The sequence below is a fragment of the Nicotiana sylvestris genome, chromosome 5, assembly GCF_000393655.2.
Source record: "Nicotiana sylvestris chromosome 5, ASM39365v2, whole genome shotgun sequence".
NCBI lineage: Eukaryota > Viridiplantae > Streptophyta > Magnoliopsida > Solanales > Solanaceae > Nicotiana > Nicotiana sylvestris.
Window position 1 is genome coordinate 180,919,124 of NC_091061.1, and position 19,280 is coordinate 180,938,403.

A 19,280-nucleotide genomic window follows, 5' to 3' on the forward strand; every position below is an offset into this window, starting at 1 on the left:
TGTTTGGTACGCATACTTTCATGTATTTTGAACTTAAAAGGTGAAAAATTAAGGATACTTTCATGATTTGAACTTTAAAAAAAGGTGAAATACTATGCCAGTACCTTGGATTTCATTCAACATAACTAACTATTTTTCAATGACTTCTTAATTTGTGGCTATCTTCAGTTACAAGTCCAGAAATAACTATTTTTGAATTTTACCCGCTTTTGAAGGATTGAAATGAATTGCACAAAATACAAAATTGCCCATTGTATTTGCTAATCAAAAAAATCTAAAAATATGTTTTTTTATATATAATACTCATATTTACAACAAATACACATTTTTGTCGTCTATTAGTATTGGGCGCGGCTAAAATTCAAATGATTGTCAACTTATTAGCAAATCGTAGAAGAAAAATTAATCTAAATAGCCGTTCACCTAATCTCTTAAACTAAAAATAGCCAAAGAATATATAATATATATATATATATATATATATAATTCATATATAATATATGAATAATCATGTATAATTAACGTATAATCTATGCATACCACTTAAAAAAATAAATATTGAATTTGACGGGCTATTTGTGTAATAATCCCATCGTAGAATGAGTAATCATCTAGCCCAGCCCACATAAGCAGTTGGGCTTTTAGTCCATATCGCCCCAAACAAAAGGCCCATATCTCACTCTCTCTCACACAAACCCTCACTGCTCCATATATAAATCCACCTTATTAGGTTTAGGGTTTTATTGAATCAGTATACTGCAAAGCAAAGGACAGCTTCAACTTTCAGCAATGGCCGCAAAGAAGAGTCCCCGTAATCCAGAGCTGATTCGTGGAGTGGGAAAACTTTCCCGTTCCAAGATGTACCACAAAAAGGGTCTATGGGCAATCAAGAAGAAAAACGGCGGCTCTTTTCCCGTCCACAAAAAAGCCGCCGCCGTCGCACCACCGGCCGTCAAACCACCCAAATTTTACCCAGCCGATGACGTGGCAAAACCCCTTGTCAACAAACACAAACCAAAACCCACGAAACTTAGAGCAAGTATCACACCCGGTACTGTTTTAATTATCCTTGCCGGTAGGTTTAAGGGTAAGAGAGTTGTGTTTTTGAAACAGCTTAAATCTGGGCTTTTACTTGTTAGTGGACCATTTAAGCTTAATGGTGTTCCTTTGAGGCGTGTGAATCAAGCTTATGTTATTGGTACTTCAACTAAAGTGGATATTTCTGGTGTGAATGTTGAGAAGATTGACGATAAGTATTTTGCTAAGCAAGCTGAGAAGAAACAGAAGAAGGGTGAAGGAGAGTTCTTTGAAGACAAGAAAGAGGTTTGTTTGCATTTTTAAGCTTAAAGTTTTAATCTTTTTTGCTCATTTTCTGCTTAATGTGTGATCTGTTTGTTCATTATGTGATTAAGGAATGTGTCATTATGTTCAGTATATGCCTATGAAATGGATCTTTATGCTCATTTTATAATTATAGTTTGAATCTATTTGCTCATTGTACTTCAATTTATGGATTTTTTCATTTAAATTTTTGATGATTGAATCTATTTGCTCATATTCTACTTATAGAGTGGACTTTATCCTTATGTTATGCTTAAGGATTGGGTCTCACTGTTCATTTTATGCCTAAAGATTGGGTCTTTTTGTTCATTGCATTATTTGATAGAGTCATGTTTTTTGTTTTAGTATTTGTCCTTTTTGTACTTAAAGATTGAATCTATTTGTTCCTCTTATGCTTAAGCAATGAATCTTTATGTTTATATGCCCAATGATGGGATCTGTTTTGTTCATTGTTTGATTAAAGATTGATCACTGTTTTTGATGAGTTTTTTTTTCATCTGTTTTGTGTGTGCCGGTGTATTGTAGGAGAAGAAGAATGTGCTTCCCCAGGGAAAGAAGGATGACCAGAAAGCTGTGGATGAAGCATTGATCAAGGCCGTTGAATGTGTTCCTGAATTGAAGGCATATTTGTCTGCTAGGTTCTCCCTCAAGTCGGGCATGAAACCCCATGAGCTTGTCTTTTAGTCTGTGAGATGTTTAAAATACTCTTTATGAAATTGATTTTGTTAGATTTATTTTGGTTTATGTTCTGTTTTGGACCTGCTTTTAGTCGTTGTATTGAGGATTTTGTTGGCTATAAACATCTTAAGTTGGCATATCCAGTGTGAGATTTGTTCCTCTTATCCTAATATTGTGTTATAGAAGTCAATTCTTGAGCTCAATTGATTAGGGTGAACTGACTAGTCTTGAATTGATATTAGTGCCTGATGTTATCCTTGTTATTGTGTTATATAAAGATTAATGCCCGAGCTTAGTGGGTTAATTTTGAAAAGCTACATGTACCAAGAGAATGGTGAAATTCAGTACCTTTGATCTTGACTGCCAAGGTGGCTGTAGCAATATGAAAGATTTTATTTGAGGAGTTTACTGGTCGGTTGTTGTTCTTTGTCAGCATATCTGCTTACCGAACTTCTTACATTTTTTACATAATTGTCGTGAATCATTTTCCTAAGCCAGAGTTCTATTCAGAAACAACTTCTCTTCTCTGCCTTCTTGAAGGTAGGGTAAGTCTCAGTACACACTTCCTTTCCCACACCCCACTTGTGGTATTACGTTGGGTTTGTTGTTATTGTTGTTGTGAATGATTTCTTCTATGTCTGTCGTATTGTATGTGCATATTACTCTGCTAGATGAGAAGGGGAGAAGAAGGAAATGCATAGAATTTAGCATTTCTAGAGACCCTTCTCTAAAATCAATCATCTATATGCACTTTCCAGGCTCACTGCTTTGGTTCCTGGCAGTTTGCGTCTATTGGTGCTTACATTGCAAATACATTACAGCTTTTCGCCTTTCAGTGCTGAATATGCATTCGATGGTATTACTGGTGTATTCATAAGATTACAAAGATTAGTCCTATCTTGAATCTTAGATAATCTTCAAGTCTTATCTTGAAACTCTGATAGGTTATCTATAGTTGAATGAGTTAAGTATACTATAGCCCTTGCATCAAAATAGTGTCCGTACTATCTGGACTTTACATTACAACAAACCCACTGCACAAATGTGGTTTGGGAAGGGTAGAATGTAACGTTACCCCTACCTTCAAGAATGCGAGAGGCTGTATCCGGAGTTTATGTTACAACAACAGATCCACTGTAATTCAATAACTGGAGTTTGAACTTCAAGTAGGCTGTATTGGGATTTGGGACTTTACATTCACTATTAGAATTAGACTATTGTTCATGTGGTAGGTGCCCCCCTTTGTCCGTCTAATAGTTTGTTTGGTCAAGCTTCTAAAATCTGCTTATTTTGATAAGCGTTTTTTTCAAAAGTAATTTTCAAAAAAGTACTTTTGGTGAGAATCGATTTGTGTTTGACTAATTAATTTGAAAAGTACTTTAGAACAGTAATTAGTGTTTGGCCAAGCTGAAATTGCTTTTAAGTGTATTTTTCTCAAAGTGCTTCTCAAAAAAGTGCTTTTGGCGAGGAGTTGTCTCTCAAAAACTGCTTCTGCTTCTCGAAAGCACCTTTTATCCTTCTAAAAAGTTTGGCCAAACCCCTTAATTTTTGGCGAAAAAACACTTTTGGCAAAAAGAATAGCTTGGCAAAAAAAAAAGCTTGGCAGGCTATAAAGTTTGCTATGTTATGATAAAAATCAAAATATGGTGGATATCTACTCTTCCTCCATGATCTTTCTCTCAAATGGTTAATGACATATTCAATGACATATTTTCTATGTTCAATGACATATTTTCTTCACTTTTCATGCCTATATAAAGGCCTTGTAATAGATAGAAAAATACACACAATTGAAGAAGAAAATCTCTTGCTTTTCTCTATCTCTATTTCTTGTTCATGTTTTACTAAATTGCTTTTATTTCTTGTTCATGTTTTACTAAATTGCTTTTATTCCATAACACGTTATCAGCACGAGTCTTTAACCAATTATATATATATATATATATATATATCTACAAAAATTTTCCTACGTCCAGAAAGATTACAATTAGAAGTCATACATATCATCACATGGTTAAATGTAAAGAGAAACTATATATGGTAAGTAATGAAATGTAAGAAGGTATGATTATCTTATACTTGTCATTTCTTTAAAATATCATATGCACACAACTTCGTACTACACATGTATTGCATAAGCACATATTAATATTACATCTTTTATATCACATGAATGGAATAAAATTTTTGAAGTTCTATATGTTAAAATCATAGTAGCAGTTAATTGTTGATATGATGCATGTCATGGTAACCAAGGATATTTTATATAAATTGTCTTATGCATATTTATGTGTTAACTATCTTCAATCTGTACTGCCGTTTTTAACATTTTCTTTCACTTGGATGAATATTTTTTTTCTTTTGGATTTTTACACTTGCATATAGTACCCAAAAAAAGGAATAAAAAATAAAATAAAATTGGTCATACTGATTAAAAGCATAAATCATCTTGAAGAAAACAAGAAATACTTCACATCTTTATCTAGGTTGATTAATTACTTCAAAAGCTATTGAGAAAGTATACTTCATAATTTATGGTCGTATCATTTGAAAGCAAACAATGATTAGTATGACTACTGGAAGAGGTATTTTTGAGTATCCATGACCTACTTAATGCTTGCTACTGACTTACCATTTTTAAGTATTTTATATGAATGATGCACAAGCTACAACTGGTAAGTTGTTACCTATAATGTCACTTTTTAGGTAATATAAATGCTGAATTTATGTATTAGTACTATATATGTGTTGTTACCTATATGGTGTACTTTTGATAAATTTATTCACTAATTGTTTGGTTGAATTGAGTGAACGAAAGTCATGGCGTTAAATCAAATCCAATAGGTAGGGTATACCCCGAAAACAACAATATTTTTGAGAGAGACTCAATAAATATTATGACAATGATTTTATGATCCTTTTAAACTCTAATAGAATTTAGAAGAAATATTCTGACTACAAACGATTGTATTTCATATAGATGCTACAAATAATTAATAAAGCTCTACGCTGATTTGAGATTTGTACACTTATTTAAGAAAGCAAATTTGATTTGCTAAGTTGCAAATTAGTTGTGTATAACTTTCTTGGCATGTGATTGAAATTAAGGCTTGAGAATGAATCTCAATATTGTTTAGCCTATTATGCCATTGATTGGGGATAAAACATCGGGATCAAGTCCTGATGCTCCATAATGATAAGAGTTGGGTTTGAGTCCCAATTTATTATGGCCTAACATGCCTTTATATTGGTAAGACATTGGGTTTGAGTCTCAATGTACCATATTGATGATATAATGATGACTAAAGAAAAATAATATATTTTTCATGAAAAGGCATGAAAAATGTCCCACTTGATTTGCTCCATTCTTGAAGTGAATGTGATAGCAGTGCATAATAAGTTTCAATGAAGACAAGTGGTTGAACAATGAACGTGGGCGTTCCAAATATCAAAATAATAATAATAATCACTATGATTATAAAAGGAGAACAATAAGCGTTCTCAAAATAGTCCTTCAAAATGTGAAGGCAATGCTTTCCATTAAATTGATATGAAAATAATAAAGCACTGATTATGATCCATTCCTTGAAGAGAATGTGACTTGTGATAAGCATTGAGAATGCAAACCCATTCCTAAAGTTGAATGTGACAATATGTGATAAAATATTATTTTGTCATGCCTTATAAAAGTCATGCCTTATAAAGTTATTCCAAATATTATTTTGTCATGCCTTATAAAAGTTATTAAAGGCAAAATTAAAGCAAGAAATAATTTTGCTTATGATGATTTTGACCATGACAATTTATTATGATATAATTTTCTCCGTGAAGGAGACATTTACCATATGAATGGTATGATAAAAGATCTTGTAGTACAAAAGTTGTTAAGAACTCCGGAAAAACTAATTTGTTACTACCCGGATGAATAAACTTATTCATGACATTGATATTGTAAAGTCTCAAAAGAAACTTTTTGAGTTTCAAATATATAAGTCAAAGTGATTGGCATATTGAGACTATAAATGAAAGGAAGATTGAATATCTTCATATTTCTATAATCATACCGGGTAAATATGAAAGGTTACCCGATCTTCTTTCTATTTGTACTACACAAATATAAGCATGATGCTGGAATCATATGCCACAAGTAAACTAGAGATTTACTAAAATAAATATTAATTGGCATGACCGGTTGACCATATCGGTTCAATTATGATGCGAAAAATTAATTAAGAATTACATTGACACGTATTGAAGAATAGAATATTCTTCAAGAATTCTCTTGTGCTGCTTATTCTCATGATATACCAGTTAAAGGTTAGGATTGAATCCTTTGATTTCTGGAAGGAATAAAAAGTGATATATATATGGGCCCAGTCACCTGCCATGTGAACCGTTTACTATTATATGATTTTAATAGATGCATCTATTTTATGGTCACATGTGCATTTGTTATCAACTTGCAGTTTGGTTTTTGCAAGATTGCTTGCTCAAATTATTAGAGCACAATTCCAGAATATAAATTATGATGATTTATCTTAATAATACTGGTTTAAATCCAAGTTGGTTTAGCAGAAATTGTATGCCTCCAATTATAGCTAAATCATTGGTTATGAGAACAAAACTCCCAAAAACGAAATTTGGTATGAGATTTATTATTTAATATACAGCAGCACTTGTACGCATCTAGCCAAGTTATAAAAATTTCTCCCTATCACAATCGGTTCAGGGTCAGGAACCAAATAATTTCTATATAGAAATATGGATGTGCTATATGATTTAATTATGCCACCAAAATGCACAAAGATGAGTTCCCAAAGATGGTTGGGAAATGTGTTGGTGATCCCAACATTAGGGGGAGAAAATGGGCAGCTGAGAAAGTGATACGTGAAATGAATTATTATGAATACATATAGATCCTCGTACAAGAAAATATAAACTTGAAGTTCAAGTGATAATTCATTTACAAATTATTGCCAGACGCATTTGCTGACCCAAAGCTAAATGTCATATTTCAGCTGCTAATGCTCCAAATAGAATAAAGTCCATGAGGGACAGAGTCTATGGCACGCATGAAGTGTAACAGACCAATCGGTTCCAAAGATAAAACTCCTTGAAGAAGGAGAGGGGCAAATATTCAAAATGGTCATAATAAGGAGGCAAGTGCCCTAGAAGAGCACCACGACATAACACTTCATAAGACCTCATGGGAGAGGCTCAGGTACCTGAAAATAATGAAATAAAGAGATCTCAATAAGTTATGTCTTTATTGGGTAATAATGGAACCGACATAAAATGATTGTCGACGATATTGTTAATATAATGTAGCGCTCAATATGATTAATATTGACGAGGATCTTGAGATCAAATCTGTCATGAAATTTGGACGGATAAAAGATTGGCCAAATAAAAAATACGCAATGAAATTGACTTCACTTGAAAAATGTGAAGTTGGACGGATAGTCCAACACCTGAAAGTATAAAGTCAATTGAGGTATAAATGTGTTCTTGTGCGAAAGGTTCAAGTCGATAGACATAAAGACGACTTGTGGCACAAGAAAATTAGTAAATATCCTCATATTGATTATATGGAGACATGTTCTCTTATAGTGGATATAGTCACTTCAGGTTTTAGTCTGGCAATATATGAAAAACTTGATATGCGTATTGTGGATATCATTGAAAGATTTAAATTGTCTTGGAGCATATTAAGGTTTCCAAGAAATTTATTAAATAAGCTTCAAAAATCCTTATACGGATTGAAACAATCAGGGCCCATGTGGTATAATCGCCCGAGAGAATACTTGTTGAAAGAAGGGTATAAGAATAATTCAATTTGTCCTTGTGTCCTTATAAAAGGATATGGATTTGAATTTGTTATAATCGCCATGTATGTTGATGATTCAAATATCATTAGAACTCCCGGAGAGCTTCCTAAAGCAGTAGACTGTTTAAAGAAAGAATTTGAAATGAAAGATCTTGGAAAGACAAAATTTTGTCTTGGTCTACAAATTGAATATATGAAAGATGGAATTTTTGTCCTTCAATCAGCATACACTGAAAAGATTTTAAAGAGCTTCTATGTGGATAAAGCACATCCACTAAGTACCCCGATGTTTGTGAGATTACTCGATATAAATAAAGATCCACTCCGACCTTATGAAAATAATGAAGAGCTTCTTGGTCCTAAAGTACCATATCTTAATGCAATTGTTGCGCTAATATATCTTGCTAACACTACAAGGCATGATATAACTTTTTCAGTTAATGTCTTAGCAAGATATAGCTCCGCTCAAGGAGAAATCGGAATGAAATCAAGCACATATTGCGTTATCTAAGGGGGATTACCGATGTGGGCTTATTTTATGGCAATGATTGCAATACCGATCTTGTTGGTTATGTCGATGTGGAGTATTTATCTGACACACACAAGGCTTGATCTCAAACATGTTATGTGTTTACATGTGTGGCACTGTCATATCTTGGCGATCGACTAAGCAATCAATCGTGGCTACTTCTTCTAATCATGCTGAGATAATTGCTATTCATGAAGCAAGTCGAGAATGTGTATGGTTGAGGTCTACTATACATCTTATTCGAGACAAATGTGGTTTGAAGTGTGATAAACTACCCACAGTTTTGTATGAAGAAAATACAACATGCATAGCCCAATTAAAGGGAGGATTCATAAAGGAGTTAGGACAAAGCACATTTCACCTAAATTATTGTTCACACATGATCTTCAAAAGAATGGTGATATTAATGTGCAACGGATCCGTTCAAGTGATAATATGACTGATTTGTTCACCAAATATCTATCAGCGTCAACCTTCAAGAAATTAGTGTATAAGATTGGGATACGAAGGCTCAACGATGTGAACTAATGATCTCATCAGGGGGAGTTAATACGCGTTGTACTCTTTTTCCCTTACAAGGTTTTATCCCATTGGGTTTTCCCTGCAAGGTTTTTAACGAGGCAACCAAAAGGTATATTTCTAAATATGTGTACTCTTTTTCCTTCATTAGGATTTTTTCCCATAGGGTTTTTTCCTAATAAGGTTTTAACGAGACACATTATTTATGGACATCCAAGGGGGAGTGTTATGATAAAAGTCAAAATATGGTGGATGTCTACTCTTCCTCCATGATCTTTCTCTCAAATGGTTAATGACATATTCAATGACATATTTTCTATGTTCAATGACATATTCCATGACATATTTTCTTCACTTTTCATGCCTATATAAAGGCCTTGTAATAGATAGGAAAATACACACAATTGAAGAAGAAAATCTCTTCCTTCTCTCTATCTCTATTTCTTGTTCATGTTTTACTAAATTACTTTTATTTCTTGTTTATGTTTTACTAAATTGCTTTTATTCCATAACATGCTATATATAGTTTGATTTGGAGAAGGCATAAGTATCCCTATGAACTCTTGTAAAATGGGAATGTGCAATTTGACTTTTTCGAAAACATGAATTTGCTTTTATTTCTATTAGTTTTAAATTATGCGCGTGTACTTCATATCTATCAATATATATATATATTTTAAAATAGCGTATTTTAAAATTATATTTGAAATAATAAAAGTTTGTTTTAAATATGCATCAAGACTATATACAAATAAAATTATGTAATATTTGGCTGGTGTAGGAAAAATTACTCGAATTAATGAAACAAGGTTTTAGTAAATTAAGACAACTACTTCAAAGGAGGGTTGTTTTTTTAATCATAGGTGTATTTTTCAACTCAAGTAGAATATTTATTAGTTTCTGTATAATTATAAATAAAAGAGTCAAATCATAATTAGATAGACAATACAACTAATTAATATGTTGTATATTTCATATATTTGCATTAATTAAGTTTATTGCTATATCTTTTAATCCAAAAATGATTTCATTTATTCTAATAAAATAAAATAAAAAGACAAAAAAAAATGGATGTAAGAATATTTTTAACCACTTTCAACATAAAAAATATAGGAAGAGAGGTAGCTCGTTTAGCCAAGATGCAAAAGATCAGCTTATTTTGAAAATTATTTTTTTTTTCAAAAGTGCTTTTCTCAAAAGTACTTTTAGTGAGAAGCAATTTGTGTTTGGCTAATTAATTTGAAAAACACTTCTGGACAGCAATTAGTGTTTGGTCAAGCTTTAAAAAATTGCTTCTAAGTGTATTTTTCTGAAAAGTGTTTCTTAAAAAAATGCTTTTGGAGAGAAGTTATTTTTTTCTGTTTCTCCAAAATTACTTCTGCTTTTCCTCAAATGCACTTTTTTTTTCCTTCTAAAAACTTGACCAAACACCTCAATTTTTGGCCAAAAGTATTTTTGGCAAAAAAAAGAAGAAATATTTTTGGCCAAAAAGAAGCTTGACCAAACGGGCTACAAGAAACAAACCCTTTTGAACTATTCAAAGTTACTGCTTTTCTACCCAATGATTAAATATAATGACCAAAAGTCTTGATTTTTTAACTGAATTTTATTTTTAATTTTTATATAATTTATTATAATTGAATTATATTTAATTTGAATCATTCAAATAAGGTAATGATTTATGACATAAAAGCTTCCTTATTTTGTGATCCTAAATATCAAAAAAAAAGAAGTTAAATATTAATTTATCTAATGTGAAATCTATTTTTAATGGATAAAATAAACTTTTTAAAATATTCTTCATATGCGATTGAGTTATAAAATAAAATTTAACAAAAGAAAAAAGAAATTACTGTTGATCAGACTTTGGATCATTCCGGTGGTTTTAAATTCCTAACTTTTAGGAAAATAATTTAATGACTATTTTGTCTAGTGTCAAATTTGCTTTTAAAGGGTAAAAAAGGCGGCGATATTTCGCTAAGAACCTTCGTGCTTTTAATATAATATAGATAGATAAAAGCATTGATTTGATGCCCAATGATAGGAAATATAATGAAGAATTAACCCAAATATAATCCATGAAAAAAGAGCTCAAGTTCTCTCCTCAATCAAATGTAACGCACCTAGCAGCAACAACAACAACAACTACACAGTAAAATTCCATATAGTAGGGTCTGAAGAGGGTAATGTGTACGCAGATCTTACCCCTGCTCCGATAGGGGCAGAGAGGCTGTTTCTGATAGACCCTCGGCTCAGAAAGACGAAAATAAAGTAAAAGAGGAGAGAATTCATTAGAAACTCCAATAGAAACCGTAATAGTAACATAAACATAAAAACTGAAAGACGAATGACATACAATAACAGTAACCATAATCTAAGGCCCGAGGCTAAGACAAACATCAAGAATAGTGTGGGTGCAACATAAACTGCAAACCATCTACGACCAACCCTAATCCAACCCCGCCTCACCCCCGAAATGAAGTAATGAGAGCTTTACTACCCCGATCCTACAACCCTAATACTTGACCTCCAGGCCTTCCTATCAAGGGTCATGTCCTCGGAAATATGCAACCGTGCCATGTCCTGCCTGATCACATCTCTCCAATATTTCTTAAGTCTCCCTCTACCTTTTCTTGTACCTACCACGTCCAACCGCTCATACCTCCTCACCGGTGCATTGACGCTTCTCCTCGGACAGGAAATACTTAAAAATTTTTGAACTTGATGCTTAAAGCCTCAAATACAAGATCAGTTTTCTCTATTCGTAGTATCAAAGTGACCACAAAATAATATCAATCTAAATATTATTTGTTCAATCAGTCAGATTAATCTCTCCTTTTATCTACCTAACTCAATCATTAACATATTCTAAACTTGAAAAATGCAACATATGAGTCGTTTACATTTTACAATATCAATTATTGGTCAAAGATGTTTAGATGAAAATCAATTTAGGGGGTTATTTGTCGTTCGACCCGATCATATTCAACACGACCCGCCCGTTTGTCACCCCTACCTCAATGGCTTAGGCTTCTAGGAATTGTATTGAATCAAACACTCATTCATCACTTCCCTTATTATTTAATTTGTGCCGAATAGTTCATCGCGTGTATGACCAGTGGCGTATGTATGATTTTTTATAAGCGGTGTCACGATTTTAAATAATAATCAAATAATAATTTATTATAATAGCATATTAAAAAAAAATTCGAACTATTTTTATAAAACACAACTCAAGTATATTGATATCAATTTTAATTTTTTGAAATGTATTCAACATAACCTCATTGGAAACATTGCTAAATACTTTGTATATGTAGAACATCAAGTAATCACACAAAAATTCAATATTCGCTCGATTTTGCAAATTGTTCTTAAATCAATTTCAATATTGAGAAAGAAGAAACAAAGAAAAAAATAACCGAACAACTTATAATACTAGACAGATAATTTATTATTGCATAAAATATGCAAATGTGATTGTTGATCCATTGATAATTTTAATGCTTAAGAGGTCCATGGTTCAAACCTAAACGCATTTTCTATTACAAAAATGAGGCACAAAGAATTTAAAACAATGAACCACAACATATTTTTTATTACAATTTACTCTCAAAATCGGATAACAATTGAATTTATACACGGTGTTAAGGATACGTGATATAACTTGATACACGTTGAGAAAATAGATTAATACTGAAATTAATGACAGTGAAATAAATGCAAACCAAACAAATTGAACAATCTTAGCCTTGAAGGTTGATCACCCTCGAGTCAAGAAATGTCTCGATCGATGGTAGAACATGGTTAACAAGATAACAAAACTAGAAATGATCAGTATATTGCTTCTTTGATGCGTGTTGCAATGTGTTTTACAAATGATCAGATCTCCCTTTATATAGTAGGGGAACCCCACTCTTGATACAGTTCTATAAAAGGTAAAAAATCTAATGATTTGTTAATTAATCGGCTTCTCCTTGATACGTGTCGAGATTTCTGCCGTGATCTTCAACTGATCGCGGATATTTCGGCCTTCCATTATTTGGCTCGACAAAGTTCCCTCGATCTCGTTCGGTCTCGCAGTCATGAGCTCAACGATTTAACTTCGCGCCTGAGTTCGATATAATCCGGGGTCGAGCTCCGACCCATCACGTTTTGGTCTCGACTGATCATACAATATACGAATCCGATTTCGACCGTATACAATTACAAAAATGAGGCACAAAGAATTTAAAACAAAAGTTGAAGCCACGGTATTTGAACGTGTGAGATCTTTATGAAAATTAAAGCGCCTGTCCAGTCGAGCTACACATCATTTTTTCTGTTGGATTTTAATTACACATACTTATAAAATTTTTCGTCCAAACGATAGTCACGTGACACCGCTTGGGCTAAAGTAGATTTGCCCCAGTATATGACCAAACGTATATTTGACTCTAGTTATGTTATTTTGAAAGTTTCCCAGTTCCCAGAGGATGAAGATAAGAACCAGAACTATCTGATTGCCCATATTAATAGTGGTGGATCCGAAATTTTCGCTAAAAACAGTCAAAATATAAAGAAATAATACTCGAAAAGCTAGAAAATTTAATATCTAATATATATGCATAAAAATATTAATTTACTTGCACAGTGTAAACATCTGGCGAAGAAATATCAATCGACTCCTTTAGACAAGGATAGCTCCGCCCTATAAATTATTAGTATAAGTACTTCTTACGTTCATTGTACAAGAATCAACTGTACATCAATTTATGCAACTCTAGATTAAGGAGATGATTAAATAGAATTCTGCTTATAGTGGCAAAAAACAGACGGTTTTAATTATCTCGGTATTAGTTATTTCACATTTTTATAGGGATAAAAAACATTACAGTCCCGGAATAACTAGTCCCAGGATTAATTATAATGTAGTTTTCTACCAACCAAACATGAGATAAACTCTTCTTAAATTTAGTCCCGATATTAATTATTTCTTATCCCTCGTACCCAACGTGCCCTCAGATTTTAACTAAGCTTACTTTACTTATTTTTAAATAGTCTACTACGTACGACGCATATGAGAAATTGGTGAAATATCAGTCAAATAGTCAAGATTTGTAGATAGTTGGATTTACTACAAGCATACGCTATTTCACCAAAATCAACAAAATCACCATATATATATATATATATATATATATATATATATACTTTATTTCTAAAAAGAATAAAAATTTCGGCACTTTAGACTGGAAGTTCTAAAACCAGAATATCCAGAGAATGTAATTATACAGTTAAGCAAGATGCTTCCTCCCTTGGTCTTGACCTATTTTATAGATCAGCATATACTAAAATTATATTAAAGACTTATTAATATTTTATTAATAGACTAATCTATTAGCGTGACTTAAAATTTAAGCAAATTCACAGGGAAAAAATGATTTTCCTGATTAACTCATCCTCTGAGATATATATATATATATATATATCATAAACTATAAAGCATGTGAAATACATATATATACATACATACATACATATAGTATATATATATATATATATATATATATACTATATGTATGTATATATATATATATATATATATACTATATGTATGTATGTATGTATGTATGTATATATGTGTGTGTGTGAATTTCACATGCTTTATAGTTTAGGATCGTAGTAAATGATATGCTCATATGAAAAAGATTTAAAAGATTAATTTGTTTTTTGCCGACTCAATAATACAGTCATACCTCCTTATAATATCTCTATATAACAACCATTCACTATAAATGCCAAGTTCTTCTTGGAATCGATTTTTATGTTACGTTATAAAATATTTTCTCTATAACAGCAATTCACTATAGTAACAAAAAAGTATCGGAACAAACGAAATTGTTACGGATAAGTTTGACGGTATATATGTTCATCTTGAAAGGTAAATATGTGTCACAAATAGATAAATGCATAGTATTGAATATTCTCCATTACTTGATCATAAGTACATAACTTATATACAAATTGCTTTGCAACATACTAATTACTTACTAGAGAGGGATTAAAGAATGAGATCAAGAATTAAAACCCTCATTTGCAACTTGGAATATAGTAAATTTTTTCTCCACTAAACAACATTGCAACTTTCCTAACTAATTACAAAATAGAAAAAATAGCAAACTAAAACCAACTTAAATTACTACACAAGAATGGCTTTCTAATTATAAAAAATGAAACAAAACTTATATTCTTCATAAATATCATCCATTCAAAGCTGCAGCCAAATTTCCAATTTTAATGCCCTTATTAGAACCAATAATATTCTCTCTGCAATAGAAAGAAATTGTTGGCATTGGCACAAATCCAACAGCTCTCTTCTTTGAATAATTAGAAGAATAATTAAAACTATTCTTCTGATAATTATCATTTGATTTAAACTCATTAATTGTTCTCTTATAAGATCCAAACCATTTAGCTTGCATATAAGCAAGTCTTCTCCATGGTGGAACATAAATATCCATTTTTTTCATAGATTTTTTCATGGCTCTACTCATTATTTTCACTATTTGCTTCAATTCTTCTATTTTTCCCACAAATATTTGAGGATAAATTTCGAGTAATGACGTGTAACATGCCGTTGGTCGAGCTATTTCGAATTCTTCGGCTAATGAAATCTCGATTATGTAGCGATTATTGGCCATATTAATGTCGATGTACTCGTAACTTCCTGATGTACGATTTCCAGATTTTTCCCACTTTGATTTGCAGAGACCTGTAAGATTGAATTACAAGAAAACAATTACTATAAGATAAAAGATTTAATTTATATACACCGACTATATAATTTTTACGGTATTTATTTTACTATGTTATAATAGATAATCTCTATTTTTCATGTCACCATGTCCACTTATTACAACAACAACAACAACAATCCAGTAAAATCTCACAGGTGATGGATCGGGGAGGGGGGGGTATTAGTGTGTACGCAGACCTTACCCCTACTCCGATGGAATAGAGGTTGTTTCCGATAAATCTTCGGCTCAAGAAAATGAACGAGACAAAGAGAGACAATATATCAGTACCATCAACAGAAACCATAGCAAATCGACTTATTATAAATATAAATAATTATACATGCAATTATCTTTTCTATTGTATTTTAACTTGTTTTAGTATGTATTTGCCTTATTTTCAGGTCATTAATATTATGCAAAATAATTATTCCCCAATTTCAATTTAAATGAAACATTTCACTTATCGAGAGTCAATTTAACTAAATTTTAAAACTAAATTAAATAATGTTCAACTTAGTATTTTAAAATTAAAATTTAAATATTCCAAAATTATACGAAAAGTATTATAAGTCGCAATTTTTCTCGTGTCAATATGATAACAAAAAATATTTAAAAATATTAGTCAAATTTAACACAGTTTAATTGAAACAGAGGAAGTACAGTATTTTTTTTAAATAAAAAAAGTGTTTACCAGCATCAAAACCTCGATCACGTAATCGAGTCATCAACCGCCGTTTAAACTCCGGCGAACTCCGGTCATTCTCTTCAAGCAATACATTTTCCACAGCAACACTAATACTTTTATTCAAATCATCACTTGAATTTTCTTCAATACCTAACAAATTCATCAATTTTTCCTTAATCTCCAACTCATCAAAACAATTCTCACCATTTCCATTAATCTCTTCTAATTTCTCATTCTCATCACTAATAATTATCTCTTCTTCGCCTCTTTCTAAAAACGAATTCACGAGTCCCGATAAATCCGTCAAGCTCGCCGCTGCCGCTGCCGCCGGAGAGTATTCGCTGCCGCTGCTTTCGCAGAGCCTTGCTTTTGCCACCTCATCAAACGCCGCCGCTACTCTCTTAAACTTCACCGGCACGAATCTCGCCATTTTTTTCTAATCAAATATTTTTTTTCTTAAATGATTGAATTTAAAGATGAAATCAAATATTTATGATGATTCAGTTATGTCGCTATAATGGAGAAAAAATGTTCACAGAGAAGAAACCACTAACCATTAATGGAGTTTTTTGAAAGTAAAGATGAAGACATTATGATGATTATGAATCGTGTAGATATATATAAGTAATTTGGTAACGATAAGTATAATTTTTGGGTTCTGTGTAGTATTCGAATAAGTTCGTATTTTTACGGTAATTTGGGTTAAAGTTTATGATTCAATGTATGTAGACATGATATAAGATTAAGTTCTTTTGCTTCGCTAAATGATAATTTAAGGGATTATCCAATAATAAGGTAAAAATAGTTGGTTAATAGTATCACTTTTTAACTCGCGCCAGAAACTATTTACATTTGGTATCGACAAAAGTGTATAAATTTTGTATAATTTTTATAGAAGAATTAACCCAAATAGCCGCCCACCTAATCGCTTAAACTAAAAATAGCCGGTTGAAGCATAATACATGCATAATTTATGTGTTATATGTGTATAATCATGTATAATCAATGTATAATTTATATAAATGGCTAGAAATAGTAAACAATGAATATGACCGGTTATTTGTGTAAAGATCCAATTTTTATATATAACATACTTAATGTATATATATACAAAAAATATATATTTTTAATCTATTATTTTGAGAGCGGCTATACAATGTCATTTCCCAAAAGAAATTAACATTTAAATAAAAGTTTAAACTTGGTGTTTATGATAAAAATTTACGCACCTTTTCAAAATACTATTTCTCAGCTAACAAAATCACAGTACAATTTTTTATTTCATTAATTAATTAATATTTGTGAATAGAACAGCTAATATTGCCTTTTAACTTATTTGTACCTTATCGTACACTTATATATAACAATTTCAAAAGTATTTTAATAATTACATAAGAATGTGGTTATTAAAAACCTGGCTTAGAATTCTTAGATATCGATTAACTTAGAATATATTTACAAAGTTTTGATGTAAATATTATATTTCTGAACCACCTGATCTTAATTAGTCGAAGCATGAATCTAATACTTGTTTGTTGATACATAAGATTAAAAAAAAAAAAATTACCTACACCAACTTGTTGATATTTGTACCTTAATCAATTGTGCAAATAGTAGGAGTAACTTACTTTTATAAATCGAAAATCAATAAAATAATTATTATATCATGGGTCGGACATGATAAAAATAAATTCCATTTTTTCCGCTTTACTTTACTATTTTGTATTTATTAATTACTATTATTTTTTACTCACAATCATCACGTGAATCAACTTTTTTGCTTTTGTTACAAAGTATGTATATCCTGTAAAATTAGTATATTTTTGACTTGTTCAGAATTCACGAGTGGTCAAAATGACACCATAGGTATACAAATATGTTTTCACTATTGATCACCTATTGTTTTAAGATTGAGATGGCTATGACTTAAAGGGACCAAGTGGAAAATGTTAATCGTTTGTGTTTTCTTAATTACAACAATCTGATGATATCATGGAAATAATTTGAAAAGAATAATTAAGTTAAAAGTAGTAGTCATTTGGTAACATAAAAATGTCTCCATTATTGCCCACTATTCTTAGAAATCGTTTCAAGCATTATACGAGTTAATTTCATTAGCACCTTGGTTTTGATGGAGTGAATATGATCCCTCCTTCCTTAATTAGTTGTCTCGAACTTTTTAGCTTTGGATATAGAAGAAATGTAGGATAAGACTGCGTACAATAGATCCTTGTGGTTCAGCCCTTCCCCGAATCCCGCACATAGCGAGAGCTTAATGCACCGGACTGCCTTTTGAATATGGAAGAAATCCTGGTAGCTAGGAAGCGCTTCCCTTTATAATAGGACTCATGCAACGCGAATGCGAACTAGTTGGAGTAGAGGTGGAGCCAATATTTAAAGCTTATGGGTTCAGAATTCTAAATCTTTTAAATTATTAGATTATAAATTAATAATTTATATATATTCAATGAATTTCGTATGACAAATACATGATTTGGATTAAAGTTCCTGACTTCAGTCGAACCCATTGTTTCTATTTTCGCTGCACCTCTGAGTCAGAGGCCCCAATACAAATATCATACCGGGTGGAAAACAAAAAAACGTTAAGTTCATTATGCACGAGTGTATTTGCCTAAAACCCCTATATTGTATTGTCACATATGCGGAAATTTGAAGCCGTAATGTTTGTACTGAGATAGCAATTGACTCCCTTTTGTCTTTCCTTTTTATTTTTCCTAATTATAGAGAGGCAAGTTCAATGAACTTGAAATTCCGTCTAGATACGTTGAATCTCAAGTCATGATAAAGCTAAGCTCCTTTCTCCACTTATAGTTTCGTGATATAGTAGAAAAACATATACTCCGAACAAATCCTCGACCTCCATACCTTCCTATCAAGGGTTATGTCCTCGGTCAGCTGAAG

General features: G+C 31.6%; 2 protein-coding genes and 1 non-coding gene across 3 annotated transcripts; 2 read left to right on the plus strand and 1 right to left on the minus strand.

Annotated features, from left to right (window-relative positions):
- The first annotated feature begins 734 nt into the window (after window positions 1-734).
- Window positions 735-2,222, plus strand: LOC104222608 (large ribosomal subunit protein eL6-like). The gene is made up of 2 exons (XM_009773853.2): window positions 735-1,323; window positions 1,867-2,222. The coding sequence occupies exons 1-2, from the start codon at window positions 790-792 to the stop codon at window positions 2,023-2,025; spliced, it is 693 nt and encodes a 230-aa protein (XP_009772155.1). The 5' UTR covers window positions 735-789; the 3' UTR covers window positions 2,026-2,222.
- Window positions 2,223-2,388: 166 nt separating this feature from the next.
- LOC138869877 (small nucleolar RNA snoR109) lies at window positions 2,389-2,481 on the plus strand. Its single transcript, XR_011400127.1, has one exon. It is a non-coding gene; the product is annotated as a small nucleolar RNA snoR109 (small nucleolar RNA).
- A 12,503-nt stretch (window positions 2,482-14,984) lies between these two features.
- LOC104211916 (uncharacterized) lies at window positions 14,985-16,922 on the minus strand. Its single transcript, XM_009761061.2, has 2 exons — window positions 16,365-16,922; window positions 14,985-15,648 (listed from the first exon to the last, which is right to left on the minus strand). The coding sequence occupies exons 1-2, from the start codon at window positions 16,786-16,788 to the stop codon at window positions 15,137-15,139; spliced, it is 936 nt and encodes a 311-aa protein (XP_009759363.1). The 5' UTR covers window positions 16,789-16,922; the 3' UTR covers window positions 14,985-15,136.
- Between the last annotated feature and the right edge of the window lie 2,358 nt (window positions 16,923-19,280).